Raw genomic sequence first — 19,012 nt, 5'->3', positions numbered from 1 at the left:
CCTGGATTGGGGCTGAAGGCAAAGCTGGCACAGCTATGTCAGAAATGCAGGACTAAGTAGCAGCGCTGTAAGGAACAGGCAAGGGTTTCTGGCAGCTGCTTTTGCCAGCCTGAGTACTCTTGTAGTCGGGATTATTAATAGCAATACACTTCGGCTGTCATTTATACTGTAGAAATATCACACTAAAATCCAAAAATGTAATAGGTATAAACTAAGGTGACAAACGAAAGTTAAGATAATCATAAAACTTGTAGTAAAAATAATGTGTTACACCAATAATAAATCAGGAAATGATACACGAGGATCATCTGTTTAGATAAAAACAAAGATGATAGTTTTAAAACTATGGGAAGAGTAGAAGAAAATTCAGGTTGAAAATAATATAGGTGATAGGTCTATGACAAATACTATTCTCTAGAAAGAATAAGAAATAAAATCACCATGAGCAACAAATAATCTCTGGATCTGTTTACCTATTTTCCTCATGAAGCTTTCAGTATAAGCGTATATCATTATTTGCTTAAAATGAAAAAAAAATCCTCTGATAGAAAACCTAGAATAATAAACACAAAAATACAATGACAAATTATCAACCAAGTAAAATCCGTAAAACTCTGCCACGGTAGGGATCAACTGGCTTCGAATATGACTTATTTCTCTTTAAGCAGTATTAGAAATCCCTCGTGCTGGTTTTTAATCGGTATGATCTTTCTGGAAAACCATTTACCAGTATTTAGCAAGAATTAAAAAGTTCATAATTCTACTTGCAGAAATCTGTGTATAGAAATGTTAAAGATTTATGTATAAAAAAGTTCAAAGCTTTGAACTATCCAAATCAACAACAGGAAGATTATGGTACATTCACGTGACAAATTATACAGTTTGAGCCACCACAGCCACAGGAAACAACCAGCAGTACATTACAAATGGACCATAGTATCAATTTTGTTTAAAGAAATTATTTACTTAGAATTGTTATTGTGGTTATTTCTAAGCAGTGAAATTACTGATAATTTAGAAAATTATAAAAAATATTTTTCTAAATTTTACATATTAAGCATGTCTTTTTATCAAGAGAAAGAAAAGATATTAATTACTGAAAGAAAATAGAAATTCACCATATCATCATTCAACTCAGAGAAGTTATGGGATTATGACATTATTAAGTTCAGAAGGGTAATAACTCCTCACAAATTCGCATTATCAACAGAGCTTATGATCACCTACCTTGGGCTACACACAAAATTTTCGTACAAATAAAAGTTGTATTACAGGATAAAGAGAGGTGTTGTTTTCTGAAACAAAAGCAACACGACTGTGTAGTAATAGTGGCAGACTTCTGTTGAAAAGTTACTAATGGACCCACCAACTGTCTATGGAAGGACTGTAACAGAGTAAAGTGACATATAGCTTGAAATGACAGAAGATTATACATACAAAAAAGATCAGATTATGCCTGAATAAGAGTTAAAATTTTGAATACTTGTCAAGACTAAGTAAACAATGAAGAAAATAACCTGAACCCAAAGGAGTACCATGCTAAAAGAGGTGTGATCGTGTTTTCACCCTTTCTCATCATTGTTGAAAGTACTGGGTGAGCAAAATGTCGAGAATGATATACCTCACTGTGTAGTTAATGGTTCATCTGTCAGACGCCCTGGGCTCAGTTGCTGCCTGCCAAGCGCAGACACTGAAGTATGACGAAGATTCCTCCCCTAACCAAACTCTAGTTGGGCTCCTCTGATTTCTTTTTCAGCTAGGCCCTGTCCTTGGGCACTGGTCTCAGACGCCAAATTTTAGTAAGAATCCTACTAAGTCAGTCTAACGAGAAATCCCCCCAACTCAGTACCATCACCCTCCATATGTGTTGGCTTCCTCACCCTCCACCATCCCCTAGGTGATGTCTGAACACTTACGGTTCGTTAAGTCAATTTAGCCAGAATCCCCTCCTTTTTCTAATGTTTCCTTCTAAGTAATTTTCTATCCACTAACTCTCACCATATTCCTTGGCTGTAAATTCTTGCTTTTCTTTACTGTATTTGCAGTTGAGCCCAATCTCTCCCCTACCATCAAAACTCCTTGTAGTAGCCCTGGCTGGTGTGGCTCAGTGGACTGAGTGCTGGCCTGCAAAACAAAGGGTCTTGGGTTCGATTCCCAGTAAGGGCACATGCCTGGGTTGTGGGCCAGGTCCCCAGGAGGAGGCAAGTGAGAAGCAACCACACATTGATGTTTCTCTCCCTCCTTCTCCCTCCCTTCCCCTCTTCCTAAAAATAAATAAATAAAATCTTTAAAAAAAAACAAACCACTCCTTGTAGTAATCTCTGTACCTACCATGAAGTCCCCCAAATAAAGTCTGTCTTACTGTTTGAACAAGTGTCATGAATAATTTTTTTGGCTTTAACAGGTATCATTTCTCAGCCTTCAAAAAGACAACAAATATGCATACTGTTTAATATTTCCAGCTTCTATTACTGTAATTACTGCATAATCTGTGCAGTAAGTTTAAAGTGAAAGATCTTAAAAGAGATTACACCAAAAAATCCTAAATTTATAATGGACAATGCTACTGGAAGTTATTTGTAGGGCAGCCGTTTGAATCTTTGAATGCATTCTCTCTCACAGAAACACTGTCCACAGTAGCTCCAGGCTTACCCTCCTCCCAAGTAGTAACATAACAGTAGTTAAAAAGTGTTATGATTGCAAGAAAAAAACGTATAAAGGTCACAAAATGTACTAGAAGGAGAATGCCTGTTACCTGCAGCATTAGAGAATCCCGGGGTTAAATACCAGCTTTACTATTTACCAAGAAAACTCAGAAGAGTTAAGTTGTGTGAACCCCAGTTCCCCAGTCTACTGAAGAGAGATATTATCCAACTTACACTACTTAACAAACATAAATCACTTAAGGATTGAGTTAAAATACACAAAATACCTGGGACAGTGGGTAATGGCATACATAGTAGGTTCTTTTAAAATGACAGCAACTATTAATAGCATTATTATACTAATACTATACATTAAGAAGGGAAATAATAAGCAGTATGTTAAAATCCTAGTGGTAAGACACAGACTTTTCTCTACTTAACTAGAGAAGATTAAGAAAGGAAGATGAAAGTTTATGTTAAAGAAAATGAAAAGCTTAAGGCACTAACAATCTCATTCTAAAAATTTACCGTAAGCCAAAACTTAGATATAAGCAAAAAGATGTATGCACAGGAAGACTCACTGTAGCATTACTGTAGTTGTAAAATCCTGCATCTCACTGTTCTATGAATAAAGTTTTATCGAACAGTCATGTGCATTCACACATACTTAAGTACTGCCTGCAGCTGCTCTCGCAGACCAGCGCCAGAGCTGAGTGGTAGTTCCAACAGCAACTAGGAGGCACATAAAGCCTCACACACTCAAAGGTCTTCTGCAAACCTGCAGGGAAGTTGGGGGGCCCTGGGTTTAAGTCAATCCTCAATGGCAACAATACACAGGAGTGAATTTAACATTGTCTCAAGCACCACAAATATTTTATTTCTATTTGCACTTGAAAAGAAAATTATTTTTAAGTGCAGCATTTAATTTTAATAGGACTTGACATGTAATAAAAATCACTACAAAATTATTTCCAGCCATCAGAAATCCTGGTCACATACTTCACTATTATCTGAGCTCTTGGGTTTCAGGTGAACAAGTCCTTGTCACACACTGTCCCCACCTCACCTCCCTTCCATTCCACAAGCAGCTCCGCCCCATTCCCTCAGTCAGCCGTGCTGCCAACTGCATTTTACGACACACAGCCAGCCAGAGGGTGTTCAAACCTAAGAATGCACAAGGCGCTCTAAAATCGGCGTTCGTCTACGAGCCGGCAGAGTCACCCAGGTATCTTTACATGCCCCATACAAACCGACAACTGCACGTCACTTAGAAACTTCTCCCGAAATAGTAATACTGAAGAATAGAACAAGAACATGTTAAATGGTTAAAAGTCTGAACACAAATGAGAAAAGAGATTTAAGCATCACAGTCCATTTTCTCAACACACTCTTTTTAGCTGTAAGACAGCAGCGTTATTTCCCTTATCACATCAAAGACAAACACTGCTGTCCAACAAGCCACGAAATCTCATCAAGCTGTAGGCTTATTTTATATATGTTTAAAACGCAGAAAAATAATGTGTCTTAGGATTTAAGAAATACTTGTTATTACCATAATTAGGCATTCAAATTTCAAAAAAAGTAATTTTCCACAGATTTTACGGATGAAATGAGTTTTTCCTAGAAAATTTCTCTTCCTCAAAGGATGGTCAGTTCTTTTTTGAATAAAAAGGTATGTACCCAACTAGTGCTCTCACATTCCCGGACACTGAGGCTTTAACTACACGACTTCTAAAAACAGACCAATCCCTGAGCCTTAACCCGGATTTCTTATCTAAGGCCATCCCAAAAGAGGAAACCCTCAATTCTGTGCTTTCAACAAATATTCTCAGTGATACTTGTAATCAAAACTATCTAAACAACTATAAATAAATTATGAGGATCTTAATACTAAGAACATTTTGATTTTAAGTAGCTGATTAATAGCTAGATCACTGTTTCTTTACTATTGTTAGTATTGAGTCCAAAGTATCTCTGATGAAAAGCTAGAATAATTCAAACAACAGTATGTTAGACCACCAGGACTAACATACTCAATAACGACGTTAGTAAATTTCTTGAAAACGCTCAAGATACAAATGGAAGTTGTAGTTGTAACAACTACTCAAAAGATTTTTCACAATTTTCTACATTTTTCATCAAGCAAACATTTTAAGAGGATGAACATCCACGATAAAGGGACAATATCATGTTTTTTCAAATTTATTAGGTCAAGACTGCATACAGTCTTACAAGAGGTCACCATACTCATCAGCTCACTACATGGAAGAAAAACAATGGCCTACACAACACAGTGGTCTATCTGCTTTGTCTACGACAACCTAGCTTGAAAGAAGGTTTATCTAATGTAAAAGATAAACTGGATGCCAGACACAAAATGGGATTAATCACATATCACACCAAAAGTTTAAGTGTTTGTTAAAGAAAAATACATTTTAAAAATGTTTATCATTAATTTTACCAAGGGAAAGTCAGTAAATTAAATGACAAAGAACATGTGAGTCAATTCAAAGCCACCTACGTAAACCAGCTGCAAAAAGGAGAGGGAGGGTGCGATCACGCAGTCCCTCTAGTATTTCCAGCGGTCAGTCAATGAGCTCTGCAGGAGCAAGTTATCGGCAGGCAGGGAGTTTCAAACTGAATGTGCTCATTTGGTTTTTCTAACCATTTCCTGAAAAAATGTTCTAGTATGTATTTCGTTTTTCCAATCTAGTCCCCTTCTACTATTACAACTCCAAGACTATAATTTAACATAACACAGTAACCTAGAAAATCAAACTGAACAGTAACCCTAGGAAGCCCTCAAGGAAAGGGCCTGGAGTTAGTTATTAATTTTTAAAACGAAGTATCTTGATTGGTAATATTTTAACCCTTTAATTTAAAACACCCACACTTAGTTTCCTCAGTTAAAAATTTTACTCAAATTGGTATTTTCTTTTACATAAGTATTAAAAAAGTAAGTTTATTTGTTAATGACTTGAACGCTATTGCAGGCCTCTGTGTAAATGCTTAAATCAGAGCAGTGACCTCATTCAGAAGTTACAAAAGCTATGAAGTAAAAGATAAAATAAATGAAACACTTTTTGAAAACATAGTAGAGAAGACGGTATGGGAGTGACAGAGATATTTGTATTCCATTTTCCATGTTTAATCTGTATTTCATTTAAACACCACTTGAAATATTTTTCAACATGGCTACTACTTATTTGGAGAAGTGGAAACTACTCAAACAGAGTTAACAAAAAACATTTTACAAAGGCAATGTGAGTTCCAGCAAATAGAAGATTCTCCTTACCAAGGAGAAAAAGTTTTTTTCAGGTGTTTTGTAAGTTAATATAATTGTTTAATAGAATGTTTTTCCTTTATAATTACACACAAAAGGTAAGAAATGGTACGAAAACACTAAAAGCACTAATGTATGCAAATATTCATTCAATCTCAGACAGGGTTTTTTTTTTGGTTTAATGTGTTCAGAATCATAAAACATATTTTAGATATAAAAGTAGATGCCTCTAGTTAATAATTCAAAATGGCAATAACCAAGTGAGTCAGAAAATACACCGAAACTGCTTATAGGAACAGGGTCCAAACTTGGTGGGCGAGAGGGGACAATGTCACGCTGGAAAACGCCCAGCAGCCCGTAACCCGCTGCCCGGCAGCACAGGCTCTCCCAGACGTTTGTTCGGGCTGTCTATATATAAACTGCTACTGTAGCCACCACACAATGGCATGTTATTTTTATTTTACATAACAGCAAACAGTAATGCCTCTATTAGATTAAATCTGAGTTTAAGAAATAGCACCTTTAAAATAATACAGCTTAAAGTACAGATAAACATAGGGAACTTGGAATGCTCTTTATAAGAGCTAAATGCTGTCATCCCCATGTACAAGGAGAACACCACAAGCTTTACACTTCTTCCACAAAATAAAAACTGTAAATTTTGGGTTTTAGTATTTGCCAATGTATTTCAAAACATACTTTTTATATTTACCAATTTAAAATAAGGATTCCAATATCATAAAGAATAAATGAGAGAGACAGAGGAAAAAGGTGGGTTGGGTAACCTTGCCCTCAAAGCTCTTATATTATTAAAACCACCGCTTACATAAGTTTTTTGCTTATTAAGTTTTCATAATGCACTGAGAGTTTTAGTTATAAAAATCAATTGAAAACAGAAGCATTTCCTTACTAAAGGAGGCAGAAGTACTTCACTGAAATAAATATTCCTTTTTTCCAATGTGTAAGACTTACCCGTCTTCGACAAAAGGGGAGGCCTTGGGCAATGATGCTAATGCTAAATATCTTCATCACAGTTTGGTGTGGTAGAGGCTCTTTTGCGCTTTTAAAATCAACAGGAACCAAGCCATGGTTTAGAGTAGCTTTTCCCAGTTTTGACATTTTAAAACTCTTCTTGGCTGGTGAATACTCTCTACATGTAATACAGGCACATTACTAAACACTCAGACCACCAAATTAAAATCTAATTCTCTGTTTTTTCTTTTAAAAGAGGCTGAGAACCCAAGGCCTGCTGCTTTTGTCTTTCAACCTTCTCCTACCAAATGTCCTGACCTGTCTGAGGCTTGGTGAAGTGCAAACTATCCTAGAATAGCCAGGAATTATAAACTACAAGTGAGAGCTCCTGCTCCTGCCAGTCAAGCAGCCTGTGAGCCTCCCATGCAGAGTCAGTACCGTGAACACAAGGAAGCAGGCCTGGGCTGCTCCGGCAACCAGTGCAGGTAGGCATTCCCTAGAAAGTGAAAGCTTTCTTTTCAAAAATAAAAATAAACATTCTATTTTCTCATGAATAGCTAAGCCTTCCTTACCCAAAGAGCAGCATTAATATTTTAGGAATGTTTCGGATTACACTTCAAATTTAAGGACAGTGTTCATGCGTGCTCAAAGTATGTATATGTTTGTGCTATCTCAGACATATTCAGAATGAGCAGTATATTTGCAAGTGTCCGTCTGAAGCATGTTTTTTTCTTTTCCATACATACCATACTCGCTGTCTCATACTAAGTCACAAATTGACTCGAGCTCTCTACAGTTATTAATATTCATTTCAGATTAATTTTAACAGCAAATATTTTAGTTGTTTACAGATTCAGTTCAATCTGGAAAAAAAACTCAGTGATTGCACCTGGAAGTATAATAGGAATACTATTCATTAAGGACATTTTAAAAAACAAATATTTATAAATGTAACCTGTGATGAGAAAAATGTAGTCAAATGAGTAAACCAACCAGTTCGCTGCCAATCCTTACCGCCCACTTTCTCCAGCATACCACAGTCATATAAACCTATGGAAAACACAGAGAGGGAACACGGTGTGCAGTCCGCCCCTCAAGAACTTTCCATGGTTGTCCCAATGCCTAAGACAGCGCTTGGAGATGAAGCCTCTCCTCACAGTAACCACAAACTAATCTTTCCAGCATTATCTCAAATACATCCTTCAATTAACCACTTAGGTCAGTGTTAATTAACCTTTATACTACATTTCATTTTCAAGCCCATGAACTAAACAGTTACAAAGATGATAAAAAAAGCTCAGTGTGAGAATAGTTTTAATAGACAACAGATAACAGACATAAACTGTTTAGAATGCTGTTAACTGGTTTGTTTTCTCCTTCCATTTTATGGTCTTCTTTCGATAGCCAGGCACTTCATCTCTCCTTCTGAGAGCTTTTATGAATCTTTATAGTGGGCATTTGGAATGTGATATGGAGCAAATGAAAAAGGAGAATGTCAGAAATGGGCGATTTTCTTTCTCACCTTGGAGAGATGTATTACTAAATATAAAGTGGGCTGCTGGGAAGTCAATACGTACACAAGAAGTACCCACAACCCTACCATGCTTTCTGAAAGCATCCCTTCCTCTTCTACCACAATTTAGACTGTAGTTAAAAACATGAAACTATTAGCAGACATGGTATTTTCTAACTGCACAAAAATGAGTAACTGAATTTCTCCAAAGAAGCCAAACAAATGACCAATAAGCCCATGTACAGATTCTCAATGTCATTAATCATTAGAGAAATTTTAAACCAAAACCAGAATGAACCAACAATGCCCACCCATTAATGGACACCAACAAACAACCAATGAACACTCACCAGGATGGCTATTATTAAAACACAAACAGGAAGGAAGAGGAAAAAGAGAGAAAATAACAAGGGTTGGGAAGGATGTGGAGGAATCAGAACACTTGTGCCTCACTGAGGGGAATATAAAATGAATACAGCTACTGTAGAAAATAGTGTGATGGTTCCTCAAAAAATTACCACATTACCCAGCAATTCCACTTTTGTGTATCAAGTCAAAAGAATTCAAAGCAGAGGCTCAGACAGACAGCGGTACACCCACATTCACAGCAGCACCATTCACAAGAGTCAAGCAGTGGCAGCAACCCCAGAAACCAACGATGGGGGGATGGGTAAGCAAAGTGGGCTGCATACATACAACGGGGTCCTCTCCAGCCCTCTGACCCAGGATGAACCTTGAAGAGATAATGCTAAGTGAAAGAAGTCATTCAAAAAAGGGCAAATATTGTATGGTTCCCTTATATAAAGTACCTAGAGCAGTGAGATTCACAGAGACATAAAGCAGATCGGTGGCTGCCCTGGGCAAGGGGCAGAAGGGAGGTGGGGTCAGTCTTTAACAGGTACTGAGTCTCAGCCGAAGACGGGGGAAGACACCTGGAGACGGAGGGCGGTGACGGCAGCACAACACTGTGAATGGGCCTGACGCCGCTGAATTTTATATAAACACGGCCCAAGTGGTAGATTCTATGTTATGGATATTTAACCACAATAAAAAATTGTTTTAATGAGAAAGTAAATGACTATGGACACAACCATAACCACCAAAAAAACCTAACAGATTTAAGGATAGAAGAGAAGGTCCTGGAAATCTGTGAGTGGGAAGGGCAGGACAAAGGTGAGCTGGATACCTCAGGTAACTGCGTCTGCAGCCCCACTAGAGACTTACTGCCGGGCGGAAGGACTGCCTGCAGCCTCATTCTAGTCTCAGCATCTCCACTGGCCCGCATTTTGTTTTTTAACACAACACTAACATTTTGCGTGTGTTCAACAGAACCTTCAAATATATTATCTATTCCCCTTACTAGGAAAATTCCTTTGACGTAACTCCCATAGAACGCCCCCTTTCCAGGTTACTATCACCATCTCCTTTGTCAATACTACCTATAGTTTTACGCAGACTGGCTTTATTCACAGGAATTCTTTCAGTGATACCTTTGAAATGAAGTTAATTAGCCCTCGATATTCCTTTCTCTAAACCACACAGAAGATGCAATTTAAACGTTATTCCAATGCAGAAAAATCAGAAGAGCACACATGCTACATTCCTCGAGTTTCACAGACTCGCTCTGCGCAGACAAGAAAACCAAACTGACCAACTCCAAATCTGACTCTCCTTTAATCCACCGGTCAATAAAGATACATCCCGAAAACACTATTTTCCTATGTTTCTATTTAAAAGCCCTCAAAGAACTATGCAGTCACATGGACTTACACACAGACAATTCAAAGAGAAGGAAGATAATGGTACTCTCTAATCTCTTTGGGGTCTGATTCTAAGAAGAGGCTAAAAAATGGAACTGAAAAAAATTTGGACTGGGGAAATTAAAACTAAAATCAAGAGTTCATTTCCCTGCTTACAAGAGGGCAGAAATTATTACAAAGTAAAATAAGTTTTTCATTTTTCAAGAAATTGTTTACAATGATAACAGCACTGAAAACCACGGCTGCTTGTACATCAAATGTGTTTTATACCAGGACCAAGTTTTGGTCCACACAAAGTGGTGACCTTCGGCTTCAATCTGATTTAAAAAAAAAAAAAAATCAGTGAGCAGCTGCCCTCCACTGGACAGTACAGGGCATTGCAACTGTAGCAAACCAACCGGTAAATCAAATCATGCATCTACAACGTATTTTTGTGAAGAAGAGACATTATGAGTGATTGAGCAAAGTGAGTGCTAATTTCCAAATGCCTGTCCTACCACATTTCACCTTTTTTGGAACATTCAAGTTAACAGTACTTCTAAAGCAATGTTCTCAATCAGTGCGCCAACACCCAAAGTACCAAATCTTCAAATACAGAAGGGAACCCTAGTCGATGAGGGAAATCACGGAGAACACACAGGAGAACCCCAATTGTTAATACTTTAAAATGTAGCCAGTCCTATGTGTTCAAGAAAAAATTAGGTCGTAGTTTCAATTATACTTTCAAAATCATTTAAGATATTCTTAATTATTAACCCTCCCCCCCACATACACACACTACGACTCTTCAAAACAGACAAACTCTTGCTGAGATGGTACCAACAAATGTTGAGGAAATGTAATACAGTAGTAGGAGCACCACCACCAGGGCCAGCTGCCTGTTTCCAGCTCCCGGTTCCTCCACTTATCAGTGGTACGACCTTCAATTAATGACCCTGGCTCTCAATTTCAACCACCCAGAATCCACGTCACAGGATATCTGTGAGCATTAAATCAGTTAATGTAAGTGAAGCACCTAGAATAATATTTCTCATCTTTTAAGTACTTTACAGATTACATTTTAATGTCAAAGTCACAAGGAGGGGACACAACGGTGGCCGGCTGGAGCCGAGCGGACCTGCGGGAACCAGCGCGAGCTGGCCCTCCAGGGGAATATGGAGGAGCAGAGCAACTCAGCTAAAGGAAAGCGCGCCAGGATGATGGGCTCTGTGTGGCCGCCCGCAAGCAGAGGACCTGGAGATCACGCGGCAGAAGCAGAAAAAGGCAAATGAGAACGAGGAACTCAAGTAGCTCTGTGGCTTCCTGTCCAAGCTGTTGCCCTTCACCTGTGTGCCTGGGGCCAGTCCCGCCGCGCCGCGTTTCTTGCCCGCGTTTCCTGTCGAAATGCTCAGGGGTCCCAGCGCCAAGAGCGTTCCCATAGCCCTGTGCCTGAGGCGGGCCCCTTCTGTGCTTCCCCGCCACCCCCCAGCCTCTCTCCCCCTGGGCCATGAGTGGGAGCTAGGAGGTTACCCCTTCCTGGTGTTTTGTAATCCTGTGGGGCTCACACTAAAGTATTAAAAGTAGCTTTGTAGGCCCTGGCTGGTGTAGCTCAGTGGATTGAGCTCGGGCCTGTGAACCACACGATGGCAGTTCGATTCCCAGTCAGGGCACATGCCTGGGTTGCAGGCCAGTTCCCAGCAGGGAACACACCAGAGGCAACCATACACTGATATTTCTCTCCCTCTCTCCTTCCCTTCCCCTCTAAAGATAAGTAAATAAAATCTTTTTAAAAAGTAGCTTTGTAATTCAAATAAATACAATTAAATAGTCACTAGGAAAGTAAGCAGAGATTCTAAAATCCTGTGACAAGAAAGACTTCCACAATTCTGTCAAAATTTTACTTAAAAGCGAAGCTGCAGGATCCCAGCTGTGGGATTTTAAGGTTCCAGGTCTCACTGACTACCTACCTACCAACTCGACACTGGGGAACTTACGGTAAAGATAAGTTCCCTATGTAGGCATTTTATCCACTTACTGCTTTTAGGTTTTCCTTCTTCTAAAAGTGTGCAGTGGTCAAAGATGATTATACACATGCTACAAGCAACAAAATATCATCAGAATGGTATTTCTCAAATGTGTTAATCCTATACAGTCCAATTTTCTTGCAATAACAACAACAGAATGATTTACAGTAGCTTATTCTGGATTTTGACCTTTACTTGTATTCATTATTATACAGAAAGCTAGGATTTAACTGCTCTTGACCAAAGGCCACAGCATATGAATGGCATAAACTATTCTTATGTCAGCTTAAACAAATCACTTGGAAGACACAAGTTTTTTGAGACAGGAATATGGTATTATGAAGCACACTCTTTTATTCAAGAATATAGAGTAAGACAGATTATTGTCTATATTTAAGACACCGTTTCACTCTTTACTAACACCTGGAATACCAGAATATTCAAGTATTTCCCTAAGTCTAAGCAATTCATATACAAAGACAGCAATTTAAACACAGAGCAAAACAATGATAAATCAAGAAATTAAGTTCTTCGCTTAACGATAAATGAACTGTCGAGTTTGCATTAGTAACGAGTTCGACCACTGTATCACTACTTCAATTGGAGAAACAAAGCACAATAGATTTAGTATAAAACAAAAATGTAAATACATAAATTCCTTTTAAAGTTTTATTATTCATAAAAAGCATAAGTCAAATAAGTAAAAGTTTTATAAAAATTAAAATAACATTCTAAATGATTCTTTAAAAAGTTCTAAAAGACACTTAAACGCTTCAAGTGTTCACTAAGGATTACGAATTCCAATTATAATGGATTTGAGATATTATAGTCATGTCAGTATTTGATGGGTCGAAACATGTTACTGTGTTTCCCTGCTAATTTCCTTTATCCAGGCACAAAGGGGGCGTCTAACTACTCACAAGAAATCAGGCTGGGCTCTAAAGCAGCACATACAGTTTATGTGCGTGGCACAAAATTGTGGCCAGGTAATCAGAATGTGCACAAAATATTTTATATATATATATATATCACATATATTTAATTTTAAAAATAAAACTGCTACAATACCAGGTTAATAAAGTATTATAATTGCTGTGATAGATAATCAAAGTCTGATTGCTGGACATTTATGTTGTTATCCTGGAAATTTCCAGTTATTTATAAATAATTGGCTAAAAAATAAAGTTGTAAGTCAAAAAGTAAAATATAGAAAAATAAACCAAAAAAGTCCCCCAAAAGGATGACAACACCCTAGAAATTCCATGATCAAAACCCAACTATTTATTTACTTATTTACAACTAAGTTACTTACAACTAAATTATTCTTGACTAAACTGTTACCTCAATTAGCTTTTGGACAAACTGCCTAGAGTTAACACCCCAGATAAACTTACTAGTATACAAAAAACACTGGGTGAATTTTCAGTTCTAGTTTCAGCTCCTCCATCAATCAGGGACCTTAGATAAGTCTTTTAACTGGTCTCAGATTCCAGATTTCTAGAATAAGGAGGCTGGACCAGATGATTGAGAATAAAGTCCCTCACAGCTTTAAGGGCATATTGTAGTTCTGATACCACCATGTATAGAGCCTGGTTGTACTGGGTTGGACTGTCAGTCTGGTGACTCTTCCTTTATTACAGTTAATAGTACAGTTTTGCAAACTACAAATAAAATTCACTGTTTCAGTTCATTTGTATATAACTTCTAAAAATGGACCCTTACCTGTGTATTGTGAATATGTATTATTATTGTATGATAAGAAACATTTTCATTTGGAAAAAAGTTACAGGCATAAATGATTTTTAAAAGACATTTAAAAAGATAAAACAAAATTTTAAACTCAGGATATATATATATCCCATTATATATACATATAAATTTATATATGTATAAATTTCCTACCACAGTCACCTAAATAGTGACATACAGAGTATATCTGACTTTTTTTTTTAGTAGACTTTGGATTTTAATCCCATATTTGTGTCTAAGAACTTCAGTTGCTGACATTAAAATGGCATTTTTCTTCATTCTTTCATTAAGCATTTAAAGAAACATGAGATAAAACAAAAATCCAACCACTGGACTGAATATTTTAAATATTTCAAAAATGCCCACGATAAAGCCTCAATGCCACGATGTAAGAAGAACTCTCACAGTCTGTGCCAGGCCACCCCACTGTGAACTGGTCTCACACAGCTGCTCGCCAAGAATTTGGCTGATGATTATTATAGTTATACCTTTAAGTCAACTATGGCAAAAATGACATAGTAATTACAGGTATTTCAGTCATGCAAAAGCCTTATGTGATGACAGAGTAAGTGATTTAAAGCAACCTGATTTTCCACAACTCTCAAAATACAATTTAAGTGTAAAAATAAAATACAAAAATTTTTTAAATAACAATTTTAAAGCCCCTCATCTAATTTACTTTCATGTACAAGTTTAAGTATAAAAGGGTCATTAGCTTCAGTTAAACTAAATGTTCCTTATCAATTATTTATTTCACCTGTAATTATTTATTTCTTCTGAAATAATAATTTGTTTCTCCTGTAATGAAGAGTGTTGCAAAGCAATCAATCACAAATAAAGACGTAACACTAATAATTCTTTTAAAGCACAATAAGTAAAGCAATTGGTTTTCCTATTCAGCTTAATAAAAATTAAGTAATAAAGCAGGAAGTTCACCAAATTGATGGTGAATTTATCATATGAAAAATACAAAGCTGAACCTATGGAAAGATAAAATACTTAACAGGGTTGACAATTTTAAAAAGTAAAATAGTAAGGAGAGGGGAGATAATTATGTTTCCTACACTGTTGCATTTCTGATGCAATTATAAATAAAAATCATTTATTTTGAGTGAAATAAACATAGTTCCACAACTTTATTCATACAATTCTCTATACAACTTTATTTATACAGTAATATGCTATGGAAGCATGTGAGATATATCAATATTCACTAAATATTGATACATTTTTCATTAATAAATACTCATCAATATTTACTTCAGCATCAAATTTAAGTATAGAATTACTTTAATCACAGAAAACATTTTAAGTACAGAATTAAGCTACAGAAAATTCATTTTAAGGTCTCATTCTTGAATGAGCTGAGAGTTGATACAGCTGAACTTTTACTGTCAAAATTATATATTCAACAAAATGTACTGTCTCATAAACATCAACAATAATTTACAGCTGAAGTTTAAATTAAACTCACAGGCTAAGTTGTCATTCTTTCCAATAAATAAGACACTAAGTTTTACCAAGAAAGTTTAAAACCAAAGAATAGACAAAACTCAATCCCTGCCATTCTTTTTTTTTTTAAAAGATTTACTTATTTTTAGAGAGAGGGGAAAGGAAGCAGAAAGAAAGGGAGAGAAACATCAATGTGCGATTGCCTCTCGAACGTCTTCTACTGGGGACCTGGCCTGCAACCCAGGCATGTGCCCTGGCCAAGAATCGAACCAGCAATCCTTTGGTTCGCAGACCACACTCAATCCACTGAGCTACACCAGCCAGGGCTCAATCCTTGCAATTCTTAATTATGCCTGAAACAGAGATTGAGAGTTGATATAAAGTTTCCAACTACAGGGCTAAGAAAATATACACGTATTATTTCAGATGGGTACAGCGACGTGGGGGAAGGCTCAAACACTAACAGAGTTCTCACTACATCCTGCTTTATTTCACACAAAGTATCAAAAAAGGCTTAAGTACAGTTACAGGCATAAATGATCACTGTCCTACATTTTACAGACAGGAAGTTGAGGCTCAGAAAGGTTTAAAAACCTGCCCAAGGTAACAGAGCTTCCAGGCAGTGAAGTTGAGATTTCCACCTTAGTGTCTAATTCCTAAATGCATAGAACTACAGGGCCTGGCACAAATAATACCCTTTTTCATTACAAAATCATAAGCATGTAATTCTGTAACATAACAATATCACACTCAAGCACACCATTATGACATTTAAGGTGAAATGTTCAAATTTAAACTATAAATTATTATACCCATATTATTATCCTATGAACCACCTTCAAGCAGGCCTTCCACTTCCACCAGAACCTGTATGTTTTAGTCTACAGAATGTTAAGCCTAACCTATTTGCGTTACTTTCTAATCTCACTGGATATCCACTTGATATGTAGATAACTGAGTTCACAACCACAGCAAAATTACAACTACACTATAAAATAACCATCACTCAGAACCATCAAAAATTGAGTTGAATGGAAGTCTGATGACTACAGAATTCAAGAAACCGCATCCATTCTGTCTGGCAGGAGGGGTGGAGACACAGAGACACTGAACGGGCCGGTCCCACACCCTCGGGTACTGGATAAAGATTCAGGAGGGCTATCTAAGGAGCCAAGAGTCCCAGGCACACACCAGTCCCTCCCACCCAGGGTTCCAGTGCCAGGAAGATCAGTCCCCGTAACTTCTGGATGCAAAAACCAGGGGGTACTGAGTCGGTGAAAGAAACTGAAGTCCTAGGCAGTTCCTCTTAAAGAACCCGCACTCGGACTTACTCAGACTCTCTCCCTCTGAGCTCCAGCACTAGGGTAGCAGCTTGAAAGGCACCAGTGGCATATGGGGAGGAACTGAAGTGTCTGGCAACAAGGCGAGCAGAGGCCATTGTGCCTTTTCTAAACCCTCCCCACCAACAGAACCACAGAGCCACAGAGCCAGCACAGAGAGTCCCAAACAAGATGGATACAAAGAGGCTCACTCCAATGCACATCATAATTAAAACGCCAAAGGGTAAAAATCAAGACACAATCTTAAAAGCAGTGAGAGAAAAGAAGTTAGTTACCTACAGGGGAGTTCTGAAAAGACTGTCAGCTGATTTCTCAAAAGAAACTTTGCAGACTTAGAAGGGATTGGCAAGAAATATTCAGTCATGAAAAGCAGGGACCTAGAGCCAAGACTGCTCACCCAGCAAAGCTATCACTTAGAATGGAAGGGCAGATAAAAAGCTTCCCAGTCAAGAAAACACTAAAGGAGTGCATTGTCACCAAACCATTATTATGAAATGTTAGAGACTTATTTAAGAAAAAGATCAAAACTATGAGCAATAAAATGGTAATAAATGCATATCTATCAACAATTGAATCTAAATAACTAAGCAAACAGGAACAGTGACAGACTCATGGACAACGAGTGTTTTGATGATTGTCAGATGGGAGGGGTGTGGAGGAATGGGAGGGGAGGGGAGGGGATTAAGAAGTACAAATAGGTAGTTACAGAACAGCCATGGGGACATAAAGTCCAGTATAGGAAATGGGGCAGCCAAAGAACTTACATGCATGACGCACGGACACGAACAAAGGGGTGCGACTGCCTGTGAGAGCAGGGACTGTTGGGTGGAGGGGGCAAAGAGAAAAAAATTGGGACACCTGCAATAGCATAATCAATAAAACAATTAAAAAAACAAAGCTACTATGATTTCCTACAGCAAACTGTGTTTTTCAAATGGTAACAGCAGTATTTCCCATCTCACGTGCTCTTCTTACCATGTGTTCTCATACTCTTTCTGTGGGGAGGTGCAGTTTGTTTCAACCAAGAGAGAATGTAAAAGAACACTATGTGGTTTCCTGAGCAGAATTATAAAAAAAGATATTGAGCTTCCACCTTGCTTCATGGAATATACTCAGATGGTAGCCTTTAAAAATATATATTATTTTATTTCCTCCATTACTGTTTAACCCCCTTACACCCTCTTCCACCTCCACACACCTCCCCCGCCCCACAATCAGCACACTGTTTGTTGTCTGTGTCCACGAGTCCTTTTTCCTTTTCCCTCCATCTCTCCATCCCCTAGCCCTCCCACCAGAGCTGTCAGCCTGCTTTCCATCCATGAGTCTGTCTCTGTTTTGCTTGTTAGTTTAGTTTGTTCATTAGATTGCACATAAGAGTGAAATCACATGGTATTTTTCTTACTCCGACTGGTTTATTTCATTTAACATAATTTTTCCCAGGTCCATCTATGCTGTTGCAAAGGGCAACATTTTCATAGAACTAGAACAAATATTTCAAAAATTTATATGGAACCACAAAAGGTCCCAAATAGCAACAGCAACCTTGAGAAAGAACAAAATCGGAGGAATCACACTTCCTAATATCAAACTATACTATAAGGCCATAGTAGTCAAAACAGCATGGTACTGGCATAAAAACAGACACACAGATCAATGGAACAGAATAGAGAGCCCAGAAATAAACCCATGCCTTTACAGTCAATTAATATTTGACAGAGGGAGCAAGCACATACAATATGCTTGCTAAAGATGGTTTATTCAATAAATTGTGATGGTAATATTGGACAGATACATGCAGAAAAATGAAAGCAGACCACACCACAAGAATCAATTAAAAATGAACTAAAGACTTAAATGTTATACCCAAAATCATAAAAAATCCTAGAAGAAAACAGACAGTAAAATATGGGACACTGCTCATAACAATATTTTTTCTGATATATCTCCTCAGGCAAGAGAAACAAAAGAAAAAATAAACAAATGGGACTACGTCAAACTAAAAAGTTTACAAGTTGCCCTATTTTAAATAATCTGATTGCCCTGAGACCAATGCATAGTTGCCTCTGGTACATCCCCTGCCAGGAACTGGCCTGCAACCCAGGCATGTGCCCTGACTGGGAATAGAACGGAGGTTGTTTGGTTCTCAGGCCCAGGCTCAATCCACTGAGCTACACCAGCCACGGCGAAAAAAAAATGAGCATTCTTTTCAGGGTTCAATAATATTGCTAAACTCAACCAAATTTTAACTAGTAAGCTAATGTTTTCTTCAGAGACATATTAAAAAGACAATACTTG

General features: G+C 37.6%; 1 protein-coding gene and 1 pseudogene across 11 annotated transcripts in view; one reads left to right on the top strand and one right to left on the bottom strand.

The window, feature by feature from the left end:
* Positions 1–19,012, bottom strand: part of FBXW7 (F-box and WD repeat domain containing 7) — a 166,584-nt gene that overhangs the window by 50,610 nt on the left and 96,962 nt on the right. The window contains exon 1 of one of the 11 annotated variants that reach the window (XM_037058404.1): positions 6,901–7,302. The exons of the other annotated variants lie outside the window; for them this stretch is intronic. Within the exon in view, the coding sequence (XP_036914299.1) occupies positions 6,901–7,047 (147 nt within the window). The 5' untranslated portion in view covers positions 7,048–7,302. Of the gene's footprint in view, positions 1–6,900; positions 7,303–19,012 lie in introns of those variants that run through there. 11 annotated transcript variants of the gene reach the window in all.
* LOC118995295 (small EDRK-rich factor 2-like) lies at positions 7,324–11,516 on the top strand (annotated as a pseudogene).

Source organism: Sturnira hondurensis, unplaced genomic scaffold (assembly GCF_014824575.4).
Source record: "Sturnira hondurensis isolate 20B ecotype Veracruz unplaced genomic scaffold, ASM1482457v3 Scaffold0010128, whole genome shotgun sequence".
NCBI lineage: Eukaryota > Metazoa > Chordata > Mammalia > Chiroptera > Phyllostomidae > Sturnira > Sturnira hondurensis.
The sequence above is the reverse complement of the archived record's forward strand: the minus strand, read 5'-3'. Positions and strand labels throughout refer to the sequence as shown.